At 38.2% G+C, this 27,547-nt stretch overlaps 1 protein-coding gene across 8 annotated transcripts in view; it reads right to left on the reverse strand.

The window, feature by feature from the left end:
* Positions 1-27,547, reverse strand: part of WDFY3 (WD repeat and FYVE domain containing 3) — a 152,306-nt gene that overhangs the window by 62,604 nt on the left and 62,155 nt on the right. For 7 of the 8 annotated variants that reach the window (XM_054296013.1, XM_054296010.1, XM_054296008.1 and 4 more), the window contains 11 exons: positions 24,895-25,004; positions 23,686-23,847; positions 22,403-22,595; positions 19,826-20,012; positions 16,977-17,143; positions 13,936-14,403; positions 12,481-12,579; positions 10,136-10,329; positions 7,535-7,992; positions 5,550-5,633; positions 40-217 (listed from right to left, as the gene is read on the reverse strand). In XM_054296013.1, coding sequence (XP_054151988.1) covers positions 40-217; positions 5,550-5,633; positions 7,535-7,992; positions 10,136-10,329; positions 12,481-12,579; positions 13,936-14,403; positions 16,977-17,143; positions 19,826-20,012; positions 22,403-22,595; positions 23,686-23,847; positions 24,895-25,004 — 2,300 coding nt within the window. The remainder of the gene's footprint in view (positions 1-39; positions 218-5,549; positions 5,634-7,534; positions 7,993-10,135; positions 10,330-12,480; positions 12,580-13,935; positions 14,404-16,976; positions 17,144-19,825; positions 20,013-22,402; positions 22,596-23,685; positions 23,848-24,894; positions 25,005-27,547) is intronic. The other variant, XM_054296011.1, reaches the window with a different exon arrangement.

The raw sequence follows: 27,547 nt of genomic DNA on the forward strand, positions 1-27,547 counted from the left end.
ACTCCCAAAGCTTCAGACCACACATTTTTTTTCCCTTACCTCTGGGTGTGTTGCTGATCCAACAGAGGCCAGAAGATCCAGCATTGCAAGCATAGCACCAGGGTGAATAATGACTGCATCAGAGCTTTGTATGGATGTGGGTCCTGTCTGGAGTTTCACATCAGCAATGTTTTTCTGAGGGCAAACAGGAGGTGTTGAAACAGAATGATATGTGTGCCTGCAGGACAGAAAACATCCCATGGTTACAACACCCAGCTATTATAAGCTCTGCATTTTTCAAACAGCTGTAAAATTATACTGGCCTATAGATGTTACTCCCTTTTTCTTTCTCTTCCCTCAGTTAGACAAGTGTTCCTCTTCTCAAACCTTTTGGGCATGTTTCCCTAAAGACAGCCTGGAGAGGTTTCAGTTTCTCAACTTTTCTTGAATTTGGAAGTGTCTTTCCCAGGTGCTACATGGTTTCAAGATTTAAGAGATTGTTTTTATTGCCTCCCTCTTTTCATTCTAGTTGCAGTGGCGGCACACAACAACTGCAGTGAGCAACCTACCACCGCTCCTGTTCTCTGGATGTGTGTCCCCATTTGCTTTTCATTAACAACTGGTTATGAAATGTACTATCACAAAACTCCCAGCAAACTCTAATCAGCCTAGGGGAATAGAAAGGTGTTCTATGTGCTCATGCCAGCAATCTGTATGTTCTCAGTCCTTCCATGACTGCTACAGCCATTTGGTTTTACATGAAGATGCTTTAGTCTGACCCAGGGAAAAGAGGATTTGACACACTGACTTAGAAGCAACCACTGGTGCTGAGAAATGCAGACGTGTTCTTCATTGAAACTCCTGGAGGTATCAGTTTGATGCCACTCTTCTTTCAGCAAGGGTTTCAACACACAAACAGCATGAGCAGCTTACTGAACATATGCTTTCAAGATGGTGCTTTAGAAGCAAAAGTGAGATTGAAAGACTCAGGCTCACCACAAAAAAAGAAAAGCAAATCACACAAGAAACCTCCAAAAAAACCCAAAAACCCACAAACCCAGAAAAACCACAACCCAAATCACCATAGCCCACAGTATTTATCATATGCTTATGTATAAGAAGAAATAGAACAAACTCTGTGTAAGAAATTTTTTTATGACATATTGTCCTTTGTTTTACAACTGAATACAGCAAAACAAGAAGAGTTTCTTCTTATCATATCAGTTGAAAGAACCATTTCCTCTCTTCTGTTCTCAGTGACAGAAATTTACTCAAACCCTGACCCTAGCACAAGTTAAGACTTTGAGACTGGCTGTTCCTCACCCTCTAGACACTTCCAACAAGGCAATCTCTTTCTCCTGAGAAAAACAGGACATAGATGGGAAATGAGGAAGGCTGCAAACACAATTCTGCCCTAAACACAGCCATCAAGCCCAATCCCCCAGCAAGAAACATATCTATGGGGGAAGGCTGAGACATCAGATTATTCAGCCTAAAACAGGACAACAGGAAGCACAGCACAATCTTCTGTGCTGGCTGGAAAACTGGTTCAATAAATAATGTTCCAATAAAAAGGTTCCTACTGAAAAGCTTTATGGCAAATCAGCAAAAACTTGGCACCTGAACAACCCAAGAGTACTGTTCAAAAGAGAGTTTTAAAGAAAAATTAGATTACCAATGCTTTACTCATTTAGCTAATGCTTACAGGAAACAGAAAGTAATATGGCAATTCTGAAACCAACTGCTAAGAAAAAGATCTCCCTAAATGAATTTTTCTAGTGTTTTTTACAAACCCTTAAGCCATTAACTTTCTAAACTTCTGTCAGCCCCTTATGGAACTGCCAACCACTTATGGAAACATCCAGCAGGTAAGAAAGGCTTCGTTGTTGCTTTTAAAATGAATGGAATTAAGAACAGTGTAACAACTGGTAATACTATCACAAAAAGATGTTATCTCAAGCCTCTGCCCCCGACTTACTGCAGAAACTGGAATACAGGCAATTGTTTCTCATGCATCCTAAAAGCACTGCTCTTCATCTGAAGGAGAAAACTGCACCCTCTCTCTAATGTTATCTTGAGCATCTCAATGCAAGTTTTACAGGATGCAGTTAAAAAAACTAAATATCCATTTATATTTAAGAATTCTCGTAAGTCTAGCAAAAGTCCACTCCTTAAGACATTCTGTCCACTTTTAAGTACAAATTTTACTTTTAAGCACACTGATCTGCACTATCACGTTCACCTTGTTAGGTAAATTATGAAGTTAAGACATGGTAGGACACAGAGAACATGACCAAAAGCATCGCTCACTGTGAGTCACAAGCATAAATATGATCTTGGTCTCAAACCACCTGGACTGCAACATTCCACACAACTGAACAGGCAATACAGTCCAGATTAGGCTTCCTGTTAGCAGACTAAGGAAAAATTCTTTTTTTAAAAGCATATATTATTAAAAGTTTTTCACATGATTTTAAAATACTTTCTATTTTTAATTTTTCCATATACATTTCCATATACATATACAAGGAGAAATTGTATCAATTCAGGAGGGAAAAAACCCCAGTTTGTAAAGATATCTCTACACAGAAAAAAGAAAAGAGATCTTACAAAATCCTTCCAAAATATTAATTAAATGTTATAGTTCTATGGGTCAGGGTAGAACGTGCAATAAATTACTTTAGCCATACTTCCACATTCTTACATGCCTCCTTTAAGGAAGAAGAAAGAAGAAGAAGCAGATAATGGAAAAAGGCAGTGTACACATACACATGCATCTGTATGGCTAATCTGTCTAATTTAATAAAATATATAATTTAAGATAAATTAATTAATTAATATAAATTTAGTTATATAATTAGCTATAATTATTGATGAAAATTACAACAGCATTTTGATCTGGAAAGAAATAAGATTTACTGTAGATAAACCCTCTGCATATTGTTCCCCAAGAGTGATCACTACATAAACTTTTTTAAAATAATGGCTAAAAAGTCTAAGCTACATTTTATTCTCTACTTTACCCTGTCAGGACCAAAATATCCCCAAGACAAAAACAGAAAAAAAAAGAAAGAGAGAATGCTTATTTCTGCTAAAATTTCCAGCATTCAAAGAGTGGAAAAAGCTGTATTTCTTGATTCAAACCGCACAGGTGTGGAAGAACAATGCATTCCAGGTAACAGGGAGGACAGCCATGTACTGCCATCCCAACCCATGCTGCAGGAGTCCCTCCTACTCTGCTTCCATAAAGGAGAACACTTGGAGGGCAGCACTCCACAGGGAAATACAGCTTTGAGACATGTCTGAGAGAGAATATGAGCATATCAGTGCATCTAAAACTATTCTAGACTGTGTGAGAAACCAGAACTGTGCTATTTTTGTTTATAAGAATTATTTGTGTGCACAGTGTCTGCTTGCTCTTTTAGCCAAACAACAGAGGGCTCTCCCTCAGGCATCTATCTTACAAGTCAAAAGGCAGAAAACCAGGCCAAAACAAGGGAGATCCCAGGGATGCAAAGCAAAGGAGACAGAAAACAATAAGAGAAGAGCAAACACTTCTCTGGGAAGAGTCAACTTTGACAGAATTTGACTGTATCTGACATTTAGGAGGAGAAAAAAAATAATATTGGACTGCAAACCCCAAGCTGCTTATTTTTGAAAGCAGAAAGATCACAGCCACTGGCACTGAATTCACTAGGAATGACAAACATGATGCTGTGAGAAAGCAGACAGCTGTTCAAACAGACTTTTTGGAATGCCTAGGGTTTTTTTTAATTTAAAACATGCTTTTCAGAAAGGATCTGAAAGTCACCCAAGCAAGCACGATCATTCTTTCTGTCCACTTTTACTTTGAGTCTTACACAATTTGTAACAATCTAAAGGCTTTTTTTGTTTGTGAAAATCTATTTCAAAAGCACTTAACCCCAGCAAGTACCTACATTACTGTACTGGAGCTTACCTGAACTGCTGAAAGCACCCCACAGGGATAATGACTTTTTAAACTACCCAATCTTTACCTTGGGCTTTCAAGCAACTGCTTGCATTTTCAGTACCACAAAAAAACCCAAGGGAAGCCTAATGTATCTATTCATATATAGGTATATTTATATTTTAATTTCCAGGCTGCGTCAGCCACCCATCTGGCAGTCTTGTTCATCACTCCCTGGAATCAGCTCCTGTTTGGCAGGCACTGCTTGGGCTCTGCTGCAGGCCTTTGCATAGCTGTGTGTTTGAGTAATTCAGTGAACCTGAGCAGCCCTGCCACCTACACCTGGGAGAAAAGCAGAACGTAGCAAAGGGATGGGAAATCTGCAACACTAGAGGTTAATGCAGGGCTGGAGCTGTAAAGAGCCTCCACAGGACACCCTGTTTTCTCACAAGTTTCTTCAGAGTAAATGACAGGGAAAATACTTTGGCAGCTAAGGTTTTTCTCTCTAGACTATAAAGCTTGTTCTTAAATGCCTCAGTGTTAGAAAAGAAAGGAAATTACAATCAAGAGGTTCTGGGTTACTGGGCAGGTGTCTTTTTCCAAGCCACCCCTGTAGAATACCCAGGTATGACTTGGGTAACATCACTCAGTAAAGAAAAAATGTTCTCTTTATTAACCTGCTTTAGCATAAACATTCCTTTCAAATCAGTTTCCAAAAGCATCTTTGGTTGTTTTCCTTTGCAAAATATTTTACATTCCAACCATGAAGCTTGATGGCCTATCTTAAGCAGCATACCACTCAATAATGATCGTATTTTCTACACATGGCACCTGCATGTCAGATAACCCTGTGTCTTTCAAATGCCTTTTTAGTTCTCAAAAGCAAATCTCTGTCTAACTTCCATCTGTAGATAGCAAAGGCCTGCTCTCTTCCCTGGGGACTCCAGGAAATTTTTTTTTCGCATTTGCACAAACCTGTAAATAACACTGTTCATACAGTAACCTTTATTTAAAAAAAAATATTAAAGTCTACCAGACACATTAAGATGCATAAGAAAAGACTGTAGCTTGGGAGTGAAAGCAGGCACTTGGATTTCTGAATTGGGCCATTTGTGCTTTCTTTCCAAACCTTTTAATTCAGCACTTCTCTACATGATCTGGTAGTCAAGTACTGACAGGTTCATTCTTTACTTTTTATTCTCTGCAATTACTAACAAAGGAGCACCTTTACAAGCATCCGCCTTCCACCAAAAGTAAGCTTTCTTGAAAAATTAGTCAGGAAAAAAGAAATCCTGCTGTATTCATTGATGTACTAGCACAGTCTGAAGCCCTTTGAACTGTTCCTGAGAGTGTGATATATACCTCCCTTAGGTAATTTCTTATGCTAGGCTTTATTTGGTTCTGAAACACAAGCCTAACTTTAAGTGCTATGAGAATCTGGAGACATCTCTAATCTCATCACTGCCTAGGATTCACTATGAAACATGCCTTTACATTTTTTTTAATCCAGTAAACACACAAGTGGAAATGCACTCCTCAGAACAGCAACTTAAGAGAAACCTCCCTCCCCCAAAACAAAGAAACACAACAGCAAGAGAGAAAAACTGGAAAGGAGATCAGCTTCTCTTTGAAGGGTCGGTACCTTTTCCTGGACAAAGCTGGCGTACCCCAAGGAGAGGGGAGAGAAGTCTCATTTGTCAGGCAAGGAGGGATCTGTTCTGCACGACTACAGACAAAACAGACAGGGGTAGGACAGAGAGGTTAGAGAAGAAACCAGAGGCCATAAGCTTGTTAGTTTTACAAAAGCACCAATAAAATTGTTACTTGGATCCACCCTACAGAAACAACATAAATGACAAAGGACAAATTGAACGACAGCCTCAGGTGAACACACAGACATGCAAAGTGAGCACAGGTCTTGTGGTGTGACCCTGCACTGCTTGTTCAGTGCTCTGCTGAGAGTTACTGATACCAGCAAAGCAGAACATCTTTTAATGTTCAACAGCAGAAATTCAGAGGAGAAAGTAAAGCTTCAGTAAATTAGATACAACCAACAGGAATAAGAAATAAAGTCAATGTAAATTCAATAACGAATGATGAACAGAAAATTTAAAGAAGAAAAAAATCACTGAAAATAACAGCCAAAAAAAAAGGGAACTTCGTGAGGTATCTTATGCAACATCACCATGTGATTTACTTACCCCATTGTTTCCTCATTATCTACTGTTGGCCAGTGTCAACTTCTACAGTATGAGTAACACACTCTTAATACAAACTGTCCTCCTGCTACCTGAATGCTTTCATAACACTTCAAAATGAGATTAATTAAACTGATTTCTGAAGTTGGCCTTTTGGTGAATGTGTCAGAGTGTGAGTGTGTGTGTCTGTTAGGGTGGTTTTTTTGTTGGTTTGTTAGTTGTTAAAATTTTCATTAAAGAAAAGAAAAGCACTAAGATCTCTTGCTTTGGGGGCAAGATGACCCATCTTATTATAACAGGGTCACATACATTCAAAGGCTGGGGTATAAATAGCTTAAGGGTCCCAGATACAAAGGTTAAGTCTGTGTTTCATGTTTTGTACCTTAAATTGTGGCAAAACCTACTTTAAGACAAGCCAATCTTCAATACATACTTCACAAAGTCTTGTTGTCATTTTTAAAACACATTTCTGTTCATTTTGAGTCTCATTACAATTTAAATTCAAGTCGTTTCACTCTGGGAGTGTCTCCCAGTTAAATTTAAAAAACCAGTAATTTACAGACTACCTAGAACTTTAAAGAACAAGCAAATCCATGTAAAAAAAGATGTTCATCTTATGTACTAGCAAGGAGAAAAAGAGGCACAGGGAGGGTCTTATCAGTCTCTAATACTACTTGAGAGATGGTCATAGCAATAAAGTGTCCACTTCTTCTCCCAGGTAACTAGCCAAAAGGCAAGAGGAAATGGCCTCAAGTTGAACCAGGGGAAGCTTAGATTTGATATTTGGAAAAAAAAATTCACCAAAAGGGTTATCAAGCATTGGAACAGGCTGCCCTTGGATGGAGTTGAGTCATCATCCCTAGGGGTCTTTAAAAGATGTGTAGATGTGGCACTGAAGGACATGTTTAGTGGTTGATTAGTAGTGCCAAATTTACAGTTAGACCTGATCTTAAGAGTATTTTCCAACCTAAATGATCCTATGTTTTTAAATTAATCATGTTATTCTTTAATCATTTACTTTAAAGTTCCATATCAAATGAAACATGAAGTTAAGGTATGACATTCAACAACCAAATTTTCATTTCACTCAGTAAAAGCATAAAAATATAGTTTTTCTAATTATGATAATGCAACCTGTCAGCCTATCATATAACCATGAACTGATATCTCTATATTAACTGCTGCCATGATAAAAAAATCCAACATCAGAGAGAATGCTGTACACCCTGGAGAACACCAGCAAGCTAAGTCATTATGTGGTCAGATGTTGACACCTTATCCTCCCCTCAGTAGAGTGAAGGAAGAAGTAGATTAAAATGGAAATACAAAAGCAATGAAGGTATCTGAAGAGAAGTATTCTGGGGAACACTGGTGTGGGGCAGGCAGAGAAGATGAAAGAAAAGGAAGAGAAAAAAAGCAAAGGTCATACCTGTCAAAAGAATCCGTTGCTACCTTGTAGAGGTAAATAAAAAGTTTGCTGCAGTGTCTAAGAGTAGGTGACACAGAATCCAGGGATATTAGGTCATCGTCCAAAAGCCTTTGAAACAGTTGTGTATTTGAAGGGAAGACATTCAAGGGACTTATTTTCCTCAAGTCTGAGAAGCAGCCAAGTAATCGAACAGCATCTGCCAGTTTTTCATACTGGATCTCTGTCTTGAAGAAGTGAGAGTTGGCTGGCTCGTAGCGCATAGCTGCAGTCAATGTGCAGAACACAGTGTGAAGCAGTTCAAACACTTGGTTCTGGTTTACTTTTTCCCAGCCATTCTTAGGTGGTGAGCACAAAGATCTTTCCATGGCAACAAGTAAAGATGTGACGTACACAAATCCACCGACTTTCCTAAAAACAGTTCTTGTGCGGTGACTCTCCCTCAGCACCAAGAGTAGGGCCTGTGGACAAAATAATCAATCAAAACAGGGAAACAACAGCAACAACAAGCAGCAGCAGCATTATAAACATCCTGGGAAAAAGTAGGAACATTTTTGTTCACAAAACATCGTTGTGGTAGTAAAATCCTTGTGTCACTTGTCAGAACTTGGTAATGCCTGAAATCTCTGAAGGTCAACTTTTACTACGAAAATTCTGAAACTCAAAAGTTTACAAAATAAATAAAAATATAGGGGGCAAAGTAGAACCCTTATTTAGAAATAAGAAATTACCTTCCAACAGAAAAGACCTGATCAAGCCCAGAATGGAACCCAAAATTGCCAAGTAATTCTCTTAGTGACTAGGTGGAGAGTATCTCTGTTAGAAACGAATCTTCTCTGCCATCCCACTTCACAAACAATTTCAAACAAGAGAAGGCAAATGACTTCTTTCAGCAATGAGAATTCCAAACCTTGGAGGATACTAACAGTCTCCTAGAAATCAACAATGTGGAAGCACCTGGCAGCTATGAATCCACAATGGAACTCAAATATAACAACTCAGTTAGCAAATCCAGGCAGTAAAAATCAGCCAAATATGCCCACTTATTTTTAGCTTTCCTCTATAAATCTCTGAATTGAGACTGAGACTATATTTTAAGAGTTTCTTCTCAAAAGTAAGCCGTAGAGAGAAACGAAAGGGGATAAAACCTTATTTGCTGAACAAATAAATGCAAAGCCATGGTATAAAAAGCAGAAAATACATGAACTTAGGTACTAGAGAATAATACTCATTATCTGTGAAATCAGGGGGTGGAGAAGCCCCTCCATACAGCCAAAAACATATGCAAAGGATACTTGTCATGGGAAGTTTGACCCACGTGTGAATAAAGAAGAAAAAGTCTCCCTACAGAAAGATCATAAACAACAGAAAAATGTTACTGATACAGAAAAATAGGCCAGAGAGAATTTCCCATGACTGAAAGTTTAGTTCTTCAGAATCAAGCTGTTTTTTTAAGCACTCAGAAGACAGTGCCTTCAGAGGAATGACAGTCTTACTATTTCACTACCTATCTCCTTTCTTGACAAACTTGAACAAACAGTAAGAGACACATCACCACACTGTTCTGGGCTGTCAGTTCCATAACCGAAACTTCTGAGAACAGCATCAAGGGAGGACAAGTACAACAGGTCAAGGGAAAGACAGAAATCCTGATTTTCTGTTAAATCCTCTGGGGAACTCCAGTATCTTTTCTTTCCCCATAAGTATGGTGAATAACACATGCTCAAAAATTGCTGAAGACCTTCACAGACATTACCCAGAAAATGAATAGTTTTATTACTGGCTTTCCTTTATGTCTTTTGGAATAAAATGAAGCTGTTCATCTGCCAGAAAAATACTACAGCTCCTTTGAACAGAACAGAAATTAACCTAGATGTCTGAGTTCTCTTCTTTAAGACTCATTTGCTTTCTACTATTTGCCTCAGCTTTTCTACCCTAAAATAAATCAGTATTTTGTCAATTTAAAAAATAACATTAGCTACTCTGAGGAGAAATTGTGGGTCTAGATTAGCAAATGAAACACTTAATACAACAGGAAACAAACAAGAGTTTTCTTGCTTCTTCCTCCACTCCCAGCCTTTCTTTCTTACTATTCCATTATTTTGCTTAAGCAAGCAAGTTCTTCAGCTTTATCTTCTACTATGATCACAACAATTTGCATTTATATTAATTATTTCAGCATTCATAGATACAAATTGGTAAAATAAGATGCCACAGAAAATGCAAGGCAGAGCTGAAAATAAATGCATGTTACTCACTTGCTTTTTTTTTCTGTATGTATTCCCATTATTTTCAACTGAGTAAGACCCCACCAGGGAAAATTATCATTACTGCAGAACCTCATTTTCTATCCACAAATATGATGATGCTAAAAACATATTCACTAGCCTAAATCTCCAGTTCTGAAGCCTACCATGGATATAGATGGTAGAAAGGAAAAATAAAAACATGGATCAAATATATGTATTTCAACTCCAGAGACAATCCACGTACTAAGCAAACACCACCCATTCAATCCAGCTCAATCCAATGCCCTTCTCAGTGTTTTCTCTCTTGGAACCACACGGTAGGAGCAGGAGTGCTGAAGAAGAACCCTTCACCTACCCGTAGGATGTCAGTTTTGAGCTGCAGCTCCGTAGGTGGGGCCGAGTGCATCAGCCCCAGCAGGGTGCCCATGTCATCCTCTCCACTGGGGGACAACACCAGCTGCTGGATGATCATCAGCGCGTGCTGGCGGCACTGCGGGTACTTCACAATGTTGTGCACGCACCTGGCGCCACCAAACTCCCTGAAAATGCCTGCTCAGAAACAAGGTGGCAGAGTAAGCACTTCAACAGCAAGCAAAATATAACCAGTGGCAAATAATGACAACAAAACAACACCAAAGGTGTTAATTTTCAGTTCTACAGAATGAAGGGCAGAGTTTTAGCTCTATGGATGTATAATGATTTACTACTAGCTTTCCTCCTCTAACACAAACAAAAATAGAACTTCAATGTCTTCTAAGAAAATTTTTCACTAAAGGCACTGTGTACAAGGATGGAGGTCAGCTCTAAGAACTTCCTCAATAATTCTGTTTCTCCAACAGCAGTTACTCTTTACATGCTAGAAGTCAAAGGGTCTCAGGATGAAATAAAAATGTACCAAACCCTCCGTGTTTTGTGAAGACCATATAATGTTCTTGTTTAGGGTAGTGTTATCTTACATTTAGTAATGACCTAAATGCAATATTAACTGAAAATATAACTGGGATGTTTCTGGACATGAGCACTGGTTGAGAAGTGGTTCAGTCTATCCACATCATTTGTAAGATTCTGCAGATTTTTTGTGGCAAGACCTATCCCTGTAGAGATTAAGCATAAGTCAAACAAAGTTTTCCAAGTTTGCTGGTTACTGCAATAACCAAAAATTATATGAAAATTGATTCTGAAAGCATTACAAACCCCAAAGTGTATACATACGGCATATATAATGCGTGTTTAGTACAGTGTCAGCACCTAGAGCATTGCTCTTATGTTAATTACTAAAGATGAAAACTGACTGGGGAAATGGATCAATGCTGCATTACTGCATCAAAAGGGATAATTTTCCATGTGATGATAAACTCAAAGAGCAGTTTAAATGACCAAGTTCAGGATTAACAAGTTGATAAGTTGTTTCCCTCTAACATATATATATACATATATATACACACAGACATGAATACCACTATCCATTTCCTGCCTCCTGCTTTCTCTGATGTCCTTTGGATCAGAGATGGATTCAGTGCAAAAGGAGAGACCTCAGACCTTGAGACAGATGAGCTTGTTGCACTCCTTCACAAGTAAAGCCCATCTCCTTTCTGGTTTTCATAGAGACTGGGATAACATTTTATGTTTCTCCCACTCTTCGTGTAGGTTCTCAACTATCCAGCAAACCTGTGTGGGTCTGACATCCAAATTTCCTGTTGAAATGTAGTTGGCAGTTCTGCAATACTCTGGAAAGCTTATCAGAGAGACTGGTTTAAGATCAGACACCAAGCACTGAGTGTGGTATGAATCACTGCAAGGCTGTGCCTACTTATGCTTTTGTGATGACCTATAACCTCTGCTGGCCTCTGGATACAGCACCACTGCACTCACATCAGCGGCCAAACTTTTTGAGAAATAGTTTCTCAGCTCCTCCTGTATGCTCTGTCCTACTCCATTACTGGGAGAGCTACTGAGGAAATGAGGCCCTTGAACTCTCCAAGATTCCTCAGAAATATCATCTGTGGCATCATCCCAAAGTGCTGATGTCTTTTACACTCCCATTGTTGTTTCTCCAGTGGATATTCAGATATGAAATCAGTCCTGAGAAGCAGCAAGGAGGTCCTGATGGCTGGCTGATGCTTCCTAGGTGAGGTCAGGAACGCCATCTAACAGCAGTCAAGGGTTTGTTGCAAGGCAGGTGGATGCTACCACAGTGTCAAAATCACTAAGTCTTGGTTAATGAATTATAAACAAAACTGCCTTACATTTACAAAAGGACAATTGTAACAGAGCCCTGTGTGTACATACTGACTGGGAATAACTCTTTAATATAAATGAAAAAACAACTTTAACTAAAGGTACAGGCCTTACATTAAGTAGACATGACACTGTGAACACTGAACTACATTTCTAATTATGTGCTTATATTTTTGAATATCCAAACAGTCTTACAAGCACTACCATGAATTATTATAGACCTGTTGAAGAGTGATGGGGTGTGGTGTTTGCTTTCAAGTAAACAATACGAAAGAAATTTAAGTTAAACACTATCTTGTTCTCCTTATTTTATGCACTCTAGGCTATGCTGTCTATTCTCTTTGCTAGGAAAACTTGGCCAGAGAGAACATGTATTTCAGTGTAGTTGAATACTGGCCTCAAGATACAAAGTCAAGACATAATTTTCTTTATACATATCTTGACAACAATCTCTTCACTCACCTGCATTTGTGTTTGATCCTTGTAGTAGTACTGTCAGGGTCTCCATAACCAATAAAGCCAGCTGCTTTTGGTCCTCAAATGAACTGTTTCTTGAATCCACTACAAAAAAATTTCAGAAGCTAAAGTCATAGAAAATATCACTCTTTTCAAAGATGTTTCTCAATACTTTCCACCAACACTTTTACTTTCTTTGCTTCCCCAGAGAACATGCAGCCCCACCATTTTCCAAAGCAAGGTGCGATTTAGTCTACACATGCATTCCTGGGAAAGCTTAACCATGAATCATACAAAAAGTTAATTTTATAAAGACAGTAATTTAAACTGAGGTTTTAAAGCATTGTGAGCTCCACTGTGAGTGCCTGACATTGCAGCTATTGTTTCTTCGAGCCACAAATGACACCAGTTGAAGATTAACTGCATCTGCTCTTGTTCAGTTTTCAGTACCTGAAAAGAGAAATTCTGCACAAAGCCCACAAAACTACACTCACATAATTACAGCAAATGTGCTGATTGCTTAACAGGTGGAGCAGACCAACACTGCAATTGGCATAGTACACACAGAGAAACACTCCAGGAAAAACAGTGGGGTTTTGGTTATTTTAACTTACTCTAATAAAAAATAAAACCCAACACAAGGACATGTGCACCCAGGTAGCACCCTGATTAGATGACATCCATTTATTTACAGGAACATAAGAACTGATGTGTTTTCCAATGGAGTTGAAGGGAACTAAGCTTTCCAACTAACCTACAGCTATCACTCACTAATGAAGCCTCACACAATTAAATCCAGGTGAAACATCCAGCAGTTATGGTTAAAAATTAAGTGTCAATGATGCACACAAGCTTGACTGCAGTTTGAATGAAGAATGTAAAAAAAATTGTCTGTCTGTGCATGTAGGCTTCTATGGCACGTGGCAGAGCCTGCCTTGGAGGCCTAGTAGCTAGAGCTTATCTGAGATGCTCTAGTCTGGAGACAACTCATCTTCATTTTTTTTTTAATGCTTAGAAAAATGTAGACCCAGCTTATAAAAAAGTCTCCTATTAAGAGCTCAGATATGCACTCTATAGTATTTTTTCACATCTGGTGCTAAACATGAAGTTACAAAGTACCTTTTGTTAGGAAGAACATTGATGGTATACATTGTCCCTATACTTTTTTCACATTAAGTAACAAATATTGAACCAGTACATCAAAAAATCATTTAGAAAGGAAAATATGAGCTCGTACTACTTTGCATTCATACAGCATCATTCATTAAAGTTAGCCTCGAGCTTCTCTCAAGAAACTGAGAGAAGCAATTCCAATGAGCTTTTAAGATGGCACAGCAATCCTCAGCAGAATTCAGGCCTTGAGGTACATGTTCAGACTCTCTCATTTCTCCTAAATGCAAGACTCCACTATTTCCAGCCAAAAAAAGACAAGAATTAGAAAAATGGAAATGGACACACTACCTTGATCATTCAGTGCCTGAGTGGGATCTTTCAAAAGGGCTGCATATTTATGAAGAAGATTTACCATCACCTCCAGAAGCCCCACTTCCCTGAAGACATCCTTAAAGATGTAATCATGACGAGTGAACTTCAAGAGTGTCTTCATGGCAATAATGCTACACTGAAAAGAAGTGCTGGATTTTAAAAGGATGCTCACACTGATCAGTTCTTTACAGGGTATGTAATTCAAGCTGAAGACAACCAATTCCAGCATCTCAAAGTATTTGGTCTGCACTTCTGGAAGTTTAGGAATTTTCTCTGCAAACTGAGACAATGTGTGCTGCGATTCCAAAATGAAGTAGTTGGCACTGTCCGCCATATAAATATTCGTGATGGCATCAAGGATGATTTGTGCTAGATAGTTGGTTTTTGCTCTCAAAAATGCATTCTGGAGGACAGAAAATGCTTGAATATTTCTCACACTATGACCTAAATCAGGAAATAAAGTGGGATGGGAGGAAAAAGGAAAGAGAAAAATTCTTAATCATCGTAAACAATGAATACACTTATTAATAATGATCCATGCATTTTAATAAGTAGGAATAAAATAACAGTGTATGATGTCACTTTTAATAAAAACATAATTAAAATTAATTTCAAAAAAGCCTCTGCACATGCACTTACACTGTGAATTCCACAACCTACTATTCTTTAAGATGGCATCTTTATATATATTTGGTAGTAAGAGTTTATGTAAGCAGCTAAAGATGCTGATCAGAGATAATTTCTTTAAAATAGATAAGTACACTGATTTAGTGTTAAAATGTACACAGGATACAGTCCTAGAGACAAAACAAAGCCTGCTCAGGATGTACCCACACCATAGGAGAACTCATTATAGCAACAGTCATACATTCTATGTTCTGTAATGCAGAACACAACCCTCGCAGCTGGGAATAAAAAAGCTATGGCAGGGTCCAGTACTATTAACAATTAAGGAATTAAAACACAGGGAAAAAGTTGTAAAGCATAAAGTAGCTATAATATTAGCACACAAATATCTCACAGCTTTAAAGCTCAGTAGTCACATTTCTTCTTGTAAGTACCTTCAAGTTCATTGATATCTCATTCACTTAGCTAAAGAATGCATCCTTTATGAGTGTGCCCCAAAATTTTCTATGGGCAAATATTATTCTTATTCTACTCAAAAGATACCTTAAATTCAACTTTTTAAACTTCTGTAGGAATAGTACAAGACAGTGGACAGATCCCACGATACAGAAAACAACTAATGGTAAAACATAACCAACAAAATACACAATCAAGAGTGAGAACTTTAAAGACAATCTAAACAAAGCATTTAAAATGTTTTAACAATAATTTTTTTTCCAATAAAGGTATTTGCAAACTTTTAACCTAATTTGAAAACCCTTTCATAAACAAAAAATTCTTATTTATTATGTATTCTCTATGGCACACTACTCTCTTCATTTTTGTAGACTAAGTTGTCCAACTGAACAGTAGATTCAATTATCTTCATGCCTAGCCTCCCCACCTTCCATTTCAGTATTTCTCCAGAAGGCAAGAGAAAACTCCCTAGTAAAAGAACATTGGAACAATTTCACATCTGGAAGAATATTAGTTACATTATAACACAGTTGTTCCTAAAAGGCCTTATTTGCATGCTTTCTTTATTATGAAAATGATCAGATGAGGGGATTTAGAGCTTCTTAAATGTGACAGGAACATAATAGTTTCAGATACAACTATTAATATTCTAACTTAGTATCAACAATTGTTCCAGGCAATCAAGTAGATTAATAAATTATTTTTGATTATTAGGAGGACCCCTGAAAAAACCAAATTCTAACCAGCTTTTCAGAGTTCAAGAACTAAAATGATTTAAATGGAAATAACTGAGAAATTAGTAAACTGAGAAAACACAGTCTTCATAAAAGACAATTTCCCAACATTATGAAAAGCAAGTAAAAGGAACAGAGATGTCCTGACAAACACCACAAAGTTCAAGAACTCTTTTGCAGATTGCAACAGACCATGGTTTTCTCATAATATTGTATCAGACAAGCTGATTAACCTAAAAAAAAATTATTATCAAAACATGAAGAAATTAAACTCTTGAGCTTTCACCTTATTTCTCCTTTCTTTAGTGCAAAAGAAAAACAATTCCTAAGAACAATGGACTCTCTCCATCCCAGAGAAAGGAAGTCACTGTCCAAGGAACCTAGGATGTATATTCATTCGTCTATAAATCTGTAAATGGAATCCTAGAATAAACTTTTCTTGTGCAGTGGTATATCTCATAAAAGTTCAAAGTAGCTCCACAGTCACTATTAAATTCCAAACTCCTTAGTTACATACAAGACTAACCTGAATTTTAAATTTATGACCAGGATATGAAACCTAAGTTTATTTTTATACAAGCCTTTCTCCCTCAAGACTTCCTCAACCTTATCTCCAAATTGTAATTGACTGGTTTCAAACACATCACAGATTTTATCACTCTGATCGCAGTGGTGATGAAATAACAGATTTCAGCTCACAAGTTACACTTGCCTGAGCTGACAAAAGCTAAGAGAAAGCAAAGAGGAGAAGGGGAAGGATTTAACAATAAAAAAAAAATCCCAAAAACCAAACAAACAACAAAAAAAACAACAACAACAAAAAAATCAAGCCAGCACATCAGCATTTCATATCAATTTAGTAAGAGAGCAGCTTAAAACACTATAAATCAAATCAGTGCATCTCTCCAGTAAGATAATCTCTTCAAATCTCCACATAGAAAACTGTCAGCTCTGCAAGCTCTGCAGTGAAGAGACTGGACCTGTCCCCAAAGACAAATGCCCTAAGCTTTCTTCTTTGGGTTCCAACCCCAAAATAAAATATTTGAGACCAAAATAACTGAGTATTTGATACAGAATCTTAGGTAAAGAACTTAGACTTAGTTGCAAAGGGTTTGTCCAATACACAGCTGGCTCTGTATCTTGTCACTTGCACTTAGAACAACAAAAAAGTAAACAAAGAGAGAAAGAAAGCAGACTCACCTTTGCCTGCAGGCTGTGGGACTGCAAATCCAGGTAGCAGGAAAGGTACTCCAGTGGTTACACCAGCTGGCTTTAATTCATTGACACCGTATGTTGTTAGGGAAGTTATCAAATTAACTAAGTCCTTCAAAGCATCCTTAGATTCAGCTTCTTTTGCCTGTTCTAACCTAAAGAAAATACAATAGGATCAAGTTAGCAGCACTAGTTTATCTGAACTCAAATCACTTCAGTAAGGTCTGGTTTATTCTATCAGTTTAGAGATTAATTTTACTGCCTGATTCCTGCAGTATTTTCCATGTCCATATGTCATACCATTAGATTATTCAAACACTGGACTTAAAAGAGCAAACAGTTATTTGCCATAGGAATTTACCTCATAAATCTCTCCTTGAACTCAACAGTCAGCAGAAAGACATTAAAAATTACATTAAGAATCCTCTCACAGACATGAAGATACTGTACAGGAAAGTATAGGATAGTCTGTAATTAAATAGATCTGTAATTAACTTGCTAAACTACATCTGCCACTTTGGGAGTGAATATTTTGTGCTAAGGAAAGGGTATCTTCGTAAAGGATAGCACTCACAAGCACAGGATGAAGCACACTCACTAGAACTACAAACTCTTACCACTTTGAACACAAGAGAATGGAAATGCTAAGATCCCATTCCAGCCATTTACTGACAGGAACACGTCATCAGACCAAACCCTAAAAACTGACTCGGAATCCTAACACCATCCTCATTTTCCTGCAACTTCACCACAAATAAAACCATGTTTAATTATTTACTAACTGTAGATCTCAGGAGTAAACTGGGGTCCACATTCTTCTATAGACTCAGGCAGAGCAAGCTCTGTTTCGCTTCTTGCTGAAAAATGATTGTGGGAGCCCTTTACAAGCAGCTCATTCTGCATCCTCCATCATCATCTCAGCCAGATGTGGCTGAGGAAGGAACCTCCTTCAAACAAGAACCTCCTGCAAACAGTCACTACAGAAGCACAGAGCTCACCTATTATCATTCTACTAATCCTCCACATGCTCTGCCATTTCACATCATCCAGATGAAATTACCAAAGTGCTCCTCTTGCCCTCACAAATCTTCTGCAATTTCTTACTGAGCCACCTTCTTCACACATCCTTCTGCTTTTCCAGCTCCAAAGCTTTTCTTCTTTGCAGCCAGAGACCCAGTGTCCAGATTTCATACTCTCACATGACAGTTATCATCATAAAAGTGCCCCAGAGTGAACAAGTCTCTGTGAGCAGGTTTGAGCCAAAACAGGGAGAATACATCACTCTGGTCCATCACTGATCAAGGCATGGGCTCATTCAAGATCACTGTTTCTTGAAAGGAACTATTTTCTTCTAGAAAACCCCCTCAGGAAGAAATGAGGATAACACATTCCTATGCCATTAACCTTTACTGATGTCACCTGATGATCCCAGGTGTCCTCCTTTTTCAATGAGACATTCAAATCCCTAGGCTTCCTATACATTTGGCAGGGATCCCCCATTCTTTGATCTAAGCTTAGGGGAGAATTTCTTTATAACACTCAATCTACAGAGAATCACTTTAGTACCTCAACATGTAACATGACAGCATGTTCCCCTCCTATTTCCCCTAAACTCTGGCTGACAGTTTCTGGAAAACAACTGCATTTGAGTTACACTACTTTGAAATAATGCATTAGTGAACATAACATACTCCAAAACTCCACTTTTAGAACAAGAAAAATAACAATTCCTTAACAGGTGCTTTAGCTTTTGTGGCACCAAAGGTAACTTATGAGTAATTTTAAGTGCGATTAAAAATGTCAAATGCCATGTCTATGTCTGGTATCCATTTAAAACAAACAAAAATCCCCCTCAGAAGTATACAATGTAGTGGAAAAGTTAGTTCAAATATTTGGGTGCCAAACCTCAGCATACTAACACCAAAAACAGGGAGATAACAACATTGGCATTTCTCAGTAAAAATGTCTTAAGCATCTTTGACCCAAATATACTTCGTAAGGTGTACACTTACAGTTACCCAGTATGTACCTTGGATTTGTAAAATATATATATTTTACAATAGCAACAGCTAAGTTTTCTTCTTCAGAACTTCATATTCAAACAAAACAACATAGACTGCCCATAGATTTTACACAAATAAAGCAACAGACACTCTTTTCTTTCTCAGTCAGAAAATTAAAGAAGTTTCTTTCATGGAAAGAAAAAAAGAGATCATGGATAAATCATGTACCAAAGGTTTTTTTTGGGCAGGCATTTCCATTACTATATTTTTAAATGCATTAGCAGCTTAGAAGTACTTTTAATTAAGAAAAAAACCAACCTATTCCCTCATAGGGTTCACCAGATTTACATATGAGATTTTTCATTATGATAACATGATAAGACAATATTTATAGAATTATTTAGGTTGGAAAAGACCTTCAAGATTATTGAGTCCAGCTGTTAACCCAACACAGCCAAGCCCACCACTAAACCACTCCCTTAGGGAAAACAAAACAAACACCAACCACTCAAAAATCACTAGTTGCAGCCAAAATTTTATGTTCTGGATTCTCTCTAAATATTTAGTACCAGTTTTTTTAAGCAACTGCTATCTTTCCAAAACAAGAAACACTTAGTAATAAACCAGTACTAAACAGCAATAAGTTCAACAATGTAGTTTAATAAATGGAAAGAAACACAGAATTCAATGTGTTGGTCTTAATATCTTCATTCCATAATGATCTATAAGTTTAAACTTATTTGTTTAAACCTATTCATCTACTCTTTATTAAGACAACTTTTTTTGAAAAATTCTCAGTGATCTGTCTGCATTTCCTCAAGCACTTTTGCCTACCTGAGGAGAAGGTCACAGAGGAAGTTGTATCCTTGCCATATCCTAAAATCATCCAACAACGTTTGGGATACATCACTGGAGTCTTTGAGAAAACAAGAAAGTCCAGCAAACATCTCAACTATTTCTAGGGGAGAAAGGTCATCAGACTGCTGCATGTTCTGGACACACGTGGACAAACATTCCTTTTCTGAAAAGAATTGCAGTGGAGAAATTTAGGATTTTACTGACATTAATGACAGCAAGAGGCATAACCAACACACAAAACACAGCCATAAAGTAACTTATTGAAATATCTCTTGTCACAGAAAACTTAATACTACTTGAGGATGAGAAGGATTCTCAAATGGCTTTGGATCAGAACCCAAACCTCTTTTTGCCAACCTCTTCCTCCCTTTTACAACTTTTACTCTTGTAAGGAGGAAACTGTGTAGATAAATACTAATTTTTAACTAAAAAGTCTGACCAGATAACTCAACAAAATTAAAAGACAAATATGGCAACTGTAAGTAATTTTAAACCATATTTTTTCTTCTAAAACACAAAGTTATACAAAGCACTGACTTGAAGTGTTATTAAAAGCATACATATAAACCTTTACACCCTGTCATCTTATTCCTTCCTGGCATTTCATTGGATGGCATCCAAGAGACATAGTTGCCTTGCCCTGCATAAATCCCATATTCCATCAGTTCAGTAGGTCAGGAATAAAGTTTCCTCAAATCTATAGTGAGATTTTAAGTTGCACTCTGCTTTAAAGATGCTCCCTTCAACTATTTGCTATTTTAACTTTGCAGCATGCACAACACAAGCACAAATCTTTCTATCTAGACTGATAAAATTTTCCAGAGGTTAAATCAGAGCATGAGAGCCTTAAAGAATGCTCCTTTGCATATGATGAAATATCTTCCATTTTTCCTGAATATAAGTTGAGTCTTGTGACAAATGTTGTTATCTCTTAAGTCAGGTTCACTTTTTTAATCAAAAAGAAAGAGGCAAGGCAGACTGGTTTTCTTTCCAAAGCTCCATTTCACTTTTTAAAGAACCTAGAGTATCTTTTCACATGCCAGCTTCCCTCCTCTATGGATCAAGCCCATAGAGAAGCAATAATGGTAGCAACTGTAACACACCAAATGACAGTCAAAACTCCAGTTACTTTCTTCATTGCACTTAATAACAGCTTCACACATGTACATACACCTTCTACACTCATCAAAAGCCCACCAGAAGCCTATCACCTTTTAAGTCCTAAAAACACTCAACTGGTGACAATGCTGTGCTTTGAGTGACACGGTACATTCACATCTTTTTGACTGGAATTGGAAACACACTGCTAGCAGAAGAAAAAAAAACAGACTGAAATTTTCTCTGAAATATGTGAGAGCAGGGTGATGTATTCAATAAATCATCAATATAGAGCTTTGTAGCTACTTGCTTCTCAGGGTGTGAGCAACCCAAAATTGTGGGTTTCTTCTTTTCCAGTAGGTGTACACTGCTAAAATGTGTAAGGATGTTAGTTCACTCCAACAGTCAGCCCAATTAAAAACTACAAATGCTTCCTATGTTGCACCTCAGTCTAAAGGCCTTAAATATAATATTAGAAACATATTTTATCAGATTTCTTACCTCAAGTCCTGCATACCTAAACGCTCATACGGTTTTCAATTAGTGCAAAAAGAATAATTTGTATGCAAAGCTGCTTCCAGGCAGCTAATATCCTCTCCAACACTGTTTTTCATCTGCAAGTTGTTGTCAACCAGATTGGCACCTCCCTCTTTACCAGATCCTTGCAAAGATAGATGATGACTAAAGTAATACTTTCATTAGCTACCAAAATCTGTAACCAGCTACACAAATGTCCCTGTACAGTTTCCATGCCAGCAACAGCCAGGATCTACTTGTCTTAAAAATGGACAGGAGACAAACTGGAATGATTCTGGATGCTTCACTCATTAAGTGACTTACAGGCTGGATTAAGCCCATGAGATAACTTAACTTGGCCTTCAGCATGCACAAAATCTTCAATCTGTAAAGCAAGGTGGGGAAGACGAGGGACTGGCAGAAGAAATGCAGGCTGACTGAAGTGTCAGCAATCCAGTCAGTGACAGACCAGGGAAAACATAAGGGCTCCAAACCCATCCAGCACAGGTATGGTTCTCAGCCAAGCAAAGAGCCTCCATGGGCCAGGCCCTAGAAACAACATCCTTGGGTTGGGAAAGCTGGGCTGGACCACAGGGGAGGAATACAGCTGCCTGCTAAGAATTAATGCATCTTCACAGCAAATATTTCTCAATACAGGCAGTTACTGAAGTTACTGAGAGCCTTTCCTTTTGGTTATCATGAACACTACAGAAAAACATGAGAGGAAATGATCCTTCCAGATTAAACTGAAATGTGAATGAGAGACTCAGCTCTCTCACTACACAACAGCTTAGAAATGTTATCTGTATGTAAATAAGCACATGCCCAAACTAAAAGCCTAGAAGCTCTATTATTTTCATGCCTATTTCCCAAATAAGAAAACTCTGAAAGAAGAGCAGGAAAAAATCCCAATAAATAATACTAAAGAAAGGCACATACCATGGATGTACTTCACTACATTGACGCTAAGGCCATGACGAGATATGGTCATTAGTACTTCTCCTGCACTCTTCCTCCAAGGCAGGTTATAGGGAGGGCACCATGAGGTTATTGCACTGAACAGAAGCTGGAGATCATCCTTCTGAGCCAGCTCTTCCGCCGGGGACACAAAACTGCACAATTTTACTAGGATCTGAAATGGAAAGTCATTAAATAACTAGCATTAATACCTTTATCACTGAAAATTTTGCCTAGACTTAGTAAAAGGTGAAACATTCTTCCACTGAGGAAACACATTAAAAAAGGTAATTTGCTGTTTTCTCTTTGTGTGTTTCTATGCTTTGAACACAAGACAAGGTTATGTGACACATGGTTATTTCAAGTCCCAGTTCAGTTTAAAATGCTTACCAGAAGACTGGAAGCAGAATTTAAATCTCTTAGGCTGACACAGCATATTTGCATGGATACCAGAATATTCCATTCTTGGAGAATCTGCCAGTTGCCTAACTTGCAGGTTTAAATTCTGCACTGAGGGAGAAGCCTTGTGAGGCAAACTGCTGTATTCCTTCCTAATGCAGGAAGAAGGCTATTGATGGGTTGTTGGCAGAGCAGCAACCAAAACATCTTGGTCAAATTAAGTTTGTCAGGAAAGGCTACAGCAAAACTGCAAACATACCTGAATAACTGGCACCTGGTCTGAATTTCCTAATTACCAAAACCAAGATAAAATGCAGCTATGTAGGTGAAGCTACTACATCACACTCCTTTTTCTGCATGTTTTGAAATGCCTGATTTTTTGCATCTCATGCAGGAAAAACTCAGGCTCCCTCTCAGAAAACTGGAGAGGGGCTGTCTGCAACTGGATGGGGAGGTCGGAAACCTCACTAATTCCAGTCAGTTCATTTGAGAGCACCACTTTATTATCAATACTTTTTTACTACATCTATTTCAATCAGTAACAGCCAAAGACAACAAGTAACAAGTACTAGGACCAATAAATGAAAACAGAATAGTAATCCACATGTTGCTCCTTTTAAGTATCTGTGCAGAAAAGCTGCAGAGATTTCTGTGCAGGAGGTATTTGTCAATGACAAAAACTAGAGGAGGAGTGGGAATTTAACCTCAACTGTGCTTGCAGGAAAATCCACCTCTCTCTTAGCTATCAGTTTTTTAAGAATCAAGGAAGAGTAAAACCTGGCTCAAGTAAAAAGTTTCTAGACTTTGCTCACATGGAGTATTTACATTCCTCCTGCAAATTCCCTGACCTATTTTACCTTTCTTACCTGTACAAAGACTTTCTGTAGTAGCGCTCGGCGCTCTGCGAGAGGTAGTTCATTCTGTGCTCCTCCAACTACCTCAGGCACGTGTGGAAGGTCAAAAAACAGATACAGACATTTAACAAGTGTGGAAGGCACTGACATTGTAGTCATGCAGTCCACAGTTTTCTGAGGAAAAAGAAAACACAGCAAAAAATACCAGTTCAGCATACTGTAGATTCCAAACATCAATAATAATGCAGTTCATTGAAATGCTGTTTTTTCTTTCTCACACCTTTGGCGAGGTGTTGACACAGCAGTACAGATTCACCATATATTCTTGAGTGCCTATCCAAACAGTAATTTTTAAAATAGGATGATTTATTTACATGACAACAGCACCTCACAGCCACAGTTCAGAGCAATCAATGCACAGGACAGAAACAAAACCTGTCAGTCTCTGCCAACAGAAGTTAGCAAGTTAATTACAAGACCTTCAGCCAAGCCCTCATCAGCTATCAAGTCTTTGTAGTAGGAGAAATGGGAGTGAGAGGAGGACATTTCAATTTATGCTCTCACTTGGCAAGAAGGTGTAAGGAGCTGTATGAAGCAAGGTAGTAGAAAATATGAAAGCATCAGTAGGAAGAAAAGACAAATTGGCGTGGAGGCTGGTGATACACTAAAACAGAGATAAGATGATGTGCTGAATTACAAAGGCAGATTAGAACAGAAATAACAAACCACAGAGCTGCCCAGTATCCTGCCAGAGAAAGATCTGTGATGGAGCACAGCACCAGAAGCAGAGGCAGGAATGATTCACTACCGCCCCCATTCATCACTGCTGCTGGCCTTGCTTTTCACAACTGCTGTGGCCCTCCTCCAGTGAGGTGTGCAAAGTTCAAGGTCTGAACTATTTAGATGCTCTATGTGCCATGCATCTCATGGGGCACTAAGCAGCAGTATGCAAGAGAAGCCTTTGGGCAGCAATAAAAGTTGCATGCATTATTCAAAAGAGCATTATAAATTAAAGTTCCAAAACTACTCATTTTTTCAGGCAACTGAAACCACAAGGAGCTAAAGCATAAGTCCTGTGGCAATACAAGAGAAAGATGATCTTAATACAGAAAAGCAGAATATAGTTACATCTTTTGCTGAGTGTTCATGTAGTTCATTTTAATATTGCTTTTGTCTCTTCCACTCCATAATTTATCCTTAACTTTGCTGTTTCAGACTAACCTGTCCTGATGAAGCTAGTAAATTGATTGTGGTGAGCAGCATCCAACCTCTACTTGCTTCTTCACTTTGATTGACCTCCAGAAACTGGACTATGGCACGACTTGCAGCCTCTGTAGGGGCAGTAAAAAGAAAAAAAGCAGTAAGAATTCAGTCTGCTAGTCTGCAGAAGGGAACACATCCTCTCAGCAGCCCCAAGCACTGAGAATAAATTCACCTTTACAGCACTACTTAAAAAAAGGACTAGGCTTAGGCCTATGCCTTCCAGACACACATTCCAGTCTTACACATACACTTAGCTTTGACACTGGCAAGGCTGCAAAAAGTACATTCTTTGGTCATGCATCATCCTTTGACCAGCAGACAGATTTGAGCAACCTGCAGCAACATCTCTGAGTAGTTTTGCTTTATCAATATACAATATATTTTTTCCAAAGACATGAAGTCACCATCAATTAGTGGCCTCTGTGGAAATAGCTGAAATTTCTGGGAAAAAAGCTGCACTGTAACAACAGTATGAAGGATAATGGGGATTTTAGGGAAGGAGAAGTGCTGAAAGACAAAAGGAATTAAAAAAAACAGGAAAAAAAGTAACATTAAGAGTATGATCAGCAATTACGACATCCCCATCCTACATATTTGAAAATGAAGACAGTAACAGCTTACAGATAATTCTTATGATTGAGAAGCACTTCTGGATGCTATTCCATATCAGTCAGAGCCAAAGACAAATACTCAAACTAGTAAACAAGTTATCAGCCTCAATAAATAAATCAAGAGAAAATGCAACCCTATATCACTGCTGCATGAATACACACTTATGTAAGAAGTCTAAAATGCCAGTTGTGATGCCTGCCCATTACCTTTAAGAGACATCTAAAAACATTTTTCATTAATTACTGTGTATAAATCATCTCCTGTGCTTTTAGTGTCAACTAGGGCAGAAAAGGAAGGTGAATAATATCACATAAAAAGAAATTACAAAGGAATTACTAATGCAGGAATAAATCTGCAACTGAAGAAAAATCCTATTTTAATATTGGCTTGGTTTCTTCATCTGCTGTTAAGATTTCCCAGCACATACCTGGGAAGTTTATTTGAAAGGCAGCACATTTCATATGGCCAAGTACTTATCAAACTTGTAGTATCAATTACAGTGAGAAGATCACTTTCTGAAGCATCACACTGTAAGCTGTGCAGATTTGGTTCATTTGTTCAATGGCTCCTCTTTCATGTTTTTGTCTGGCAGAATGTTTTTCCATAACAAACTTTTGTACAAACTGCTGGTTTTCCAATTCTGATGCTAAAGTAAGGAAAGGCCCCTACCACTTCCCTCCATGAAACTGAGATAAAGTTTGAGATACCAAGGTGAAAAGTAAGGCAATTTAAAAAACTCTCACAAACAAGGACAAGTAGGAATTTCCCAGCATGCTGACCCGAAACTATCAGTGCAAAGCACTGGTCAGATGGTTGGGTATATGAACAGGCCAACTTAGAAAGCACAACAGCCATGACACAGTTGCATTCCCTACACTAAAGGCATAGGCAAAATGCCAGAATTCCTGACAAAAGCTGGTTTTCCTCAGTTCTGAGAGCCAAGCGTGTCTAAAGCATGCACTGCTGCTACAAGTGCCCCACTAGCACAGCATAAGGAGTGATTTTGTAGGCCTGTTACTTTTCTATCCCACCACAGACAGAGCTGGGCAATCAGTCTCTGCCTGCAAGAGACTGTCACACCAAACTGGGTGTGCACAGCCTCCTCTGGGCACAGTCTCCAAAGCCACCTACGGAATAAGGGCTGGTTCAGTCATCTTTGAGAGTGAAACTCAGGGGTTAAGTCCATGCTTCTGAAAAAGTTGTCATGCTGCTGGCATCCTGGCATAGCAGTTGAACACTATAAATAGCAGTTTCAAAACTGTCACTCTTAATTAAGCACTACCTAAAACACAGACAGCATTTTAAGTGCTGGAACACGTTCTCTTGTCATCTGCTCTGAGCAAATTTGATAGCGCTATCATTTAAGATTAACTTCTATCATCAGCACTAGTCTTAATTTATTCCTTGTACCTTTCTCCTGCTTTTGAAGAGCCCAAGACATCATTTAATATAACATCCTGTATGTGCCCCACTCAGATGTCCTTAGCCCTTCAACTTCTGCTGCAGAAGAAAGCCAGTTCAGGAGCGGGATATGCTAACTAGTAAAAACAGCAAAAAGGCAAAGAGAAAAACCTATAAAATAAGATGTAAATATACCTATTGAGACAATGGTGCAAGCATGTACATGTGAGTATGACCATGATTATGTGGTTACATGGCTAATACACAAGAGTCAGATTTTCCAGCATGGATTCAATATATATGGGATAGAGGCTTGGTAGAATCAAACAACAAAATTTTTTTCACGTGTAAGAAGTGCACTGCATCCTGGACTTCAGAAAATCAAAAGGTAGCAAGCAGTGGGATTAGAGTCATTTAGATGGGTAGCAAAAATCATGCTACAAGCACTGCAAGCAATGTTGTTGCCTATAGCAATAGCACTAAGGGCAAATTTAGTACAAGAAGCTTTTAGTTAGATGATTGAGAACCATAAACAGCATATAATAGCATGATCAGACTTCTGTAAAGCTTATTCTGGAGGGGAATATTAGTGAAAAAA

Source organism: Melozone crissalis, unplaced genomic scaffold, assembly GCF_028551555.1.
Source record: "Melozone crissalis strain CALT ecotype California unplaced genomic scaffold, PUWL_Pcris_2 ptg000006l_1, whole genome shotgun sequence".
NCBI classification, from domain to species: domain Eukaryota; kingdom Metazoa; phylum Chordata; class Aves; order Passeriformes; family Passerellidae; genus Melozone; species Melozone crissalis.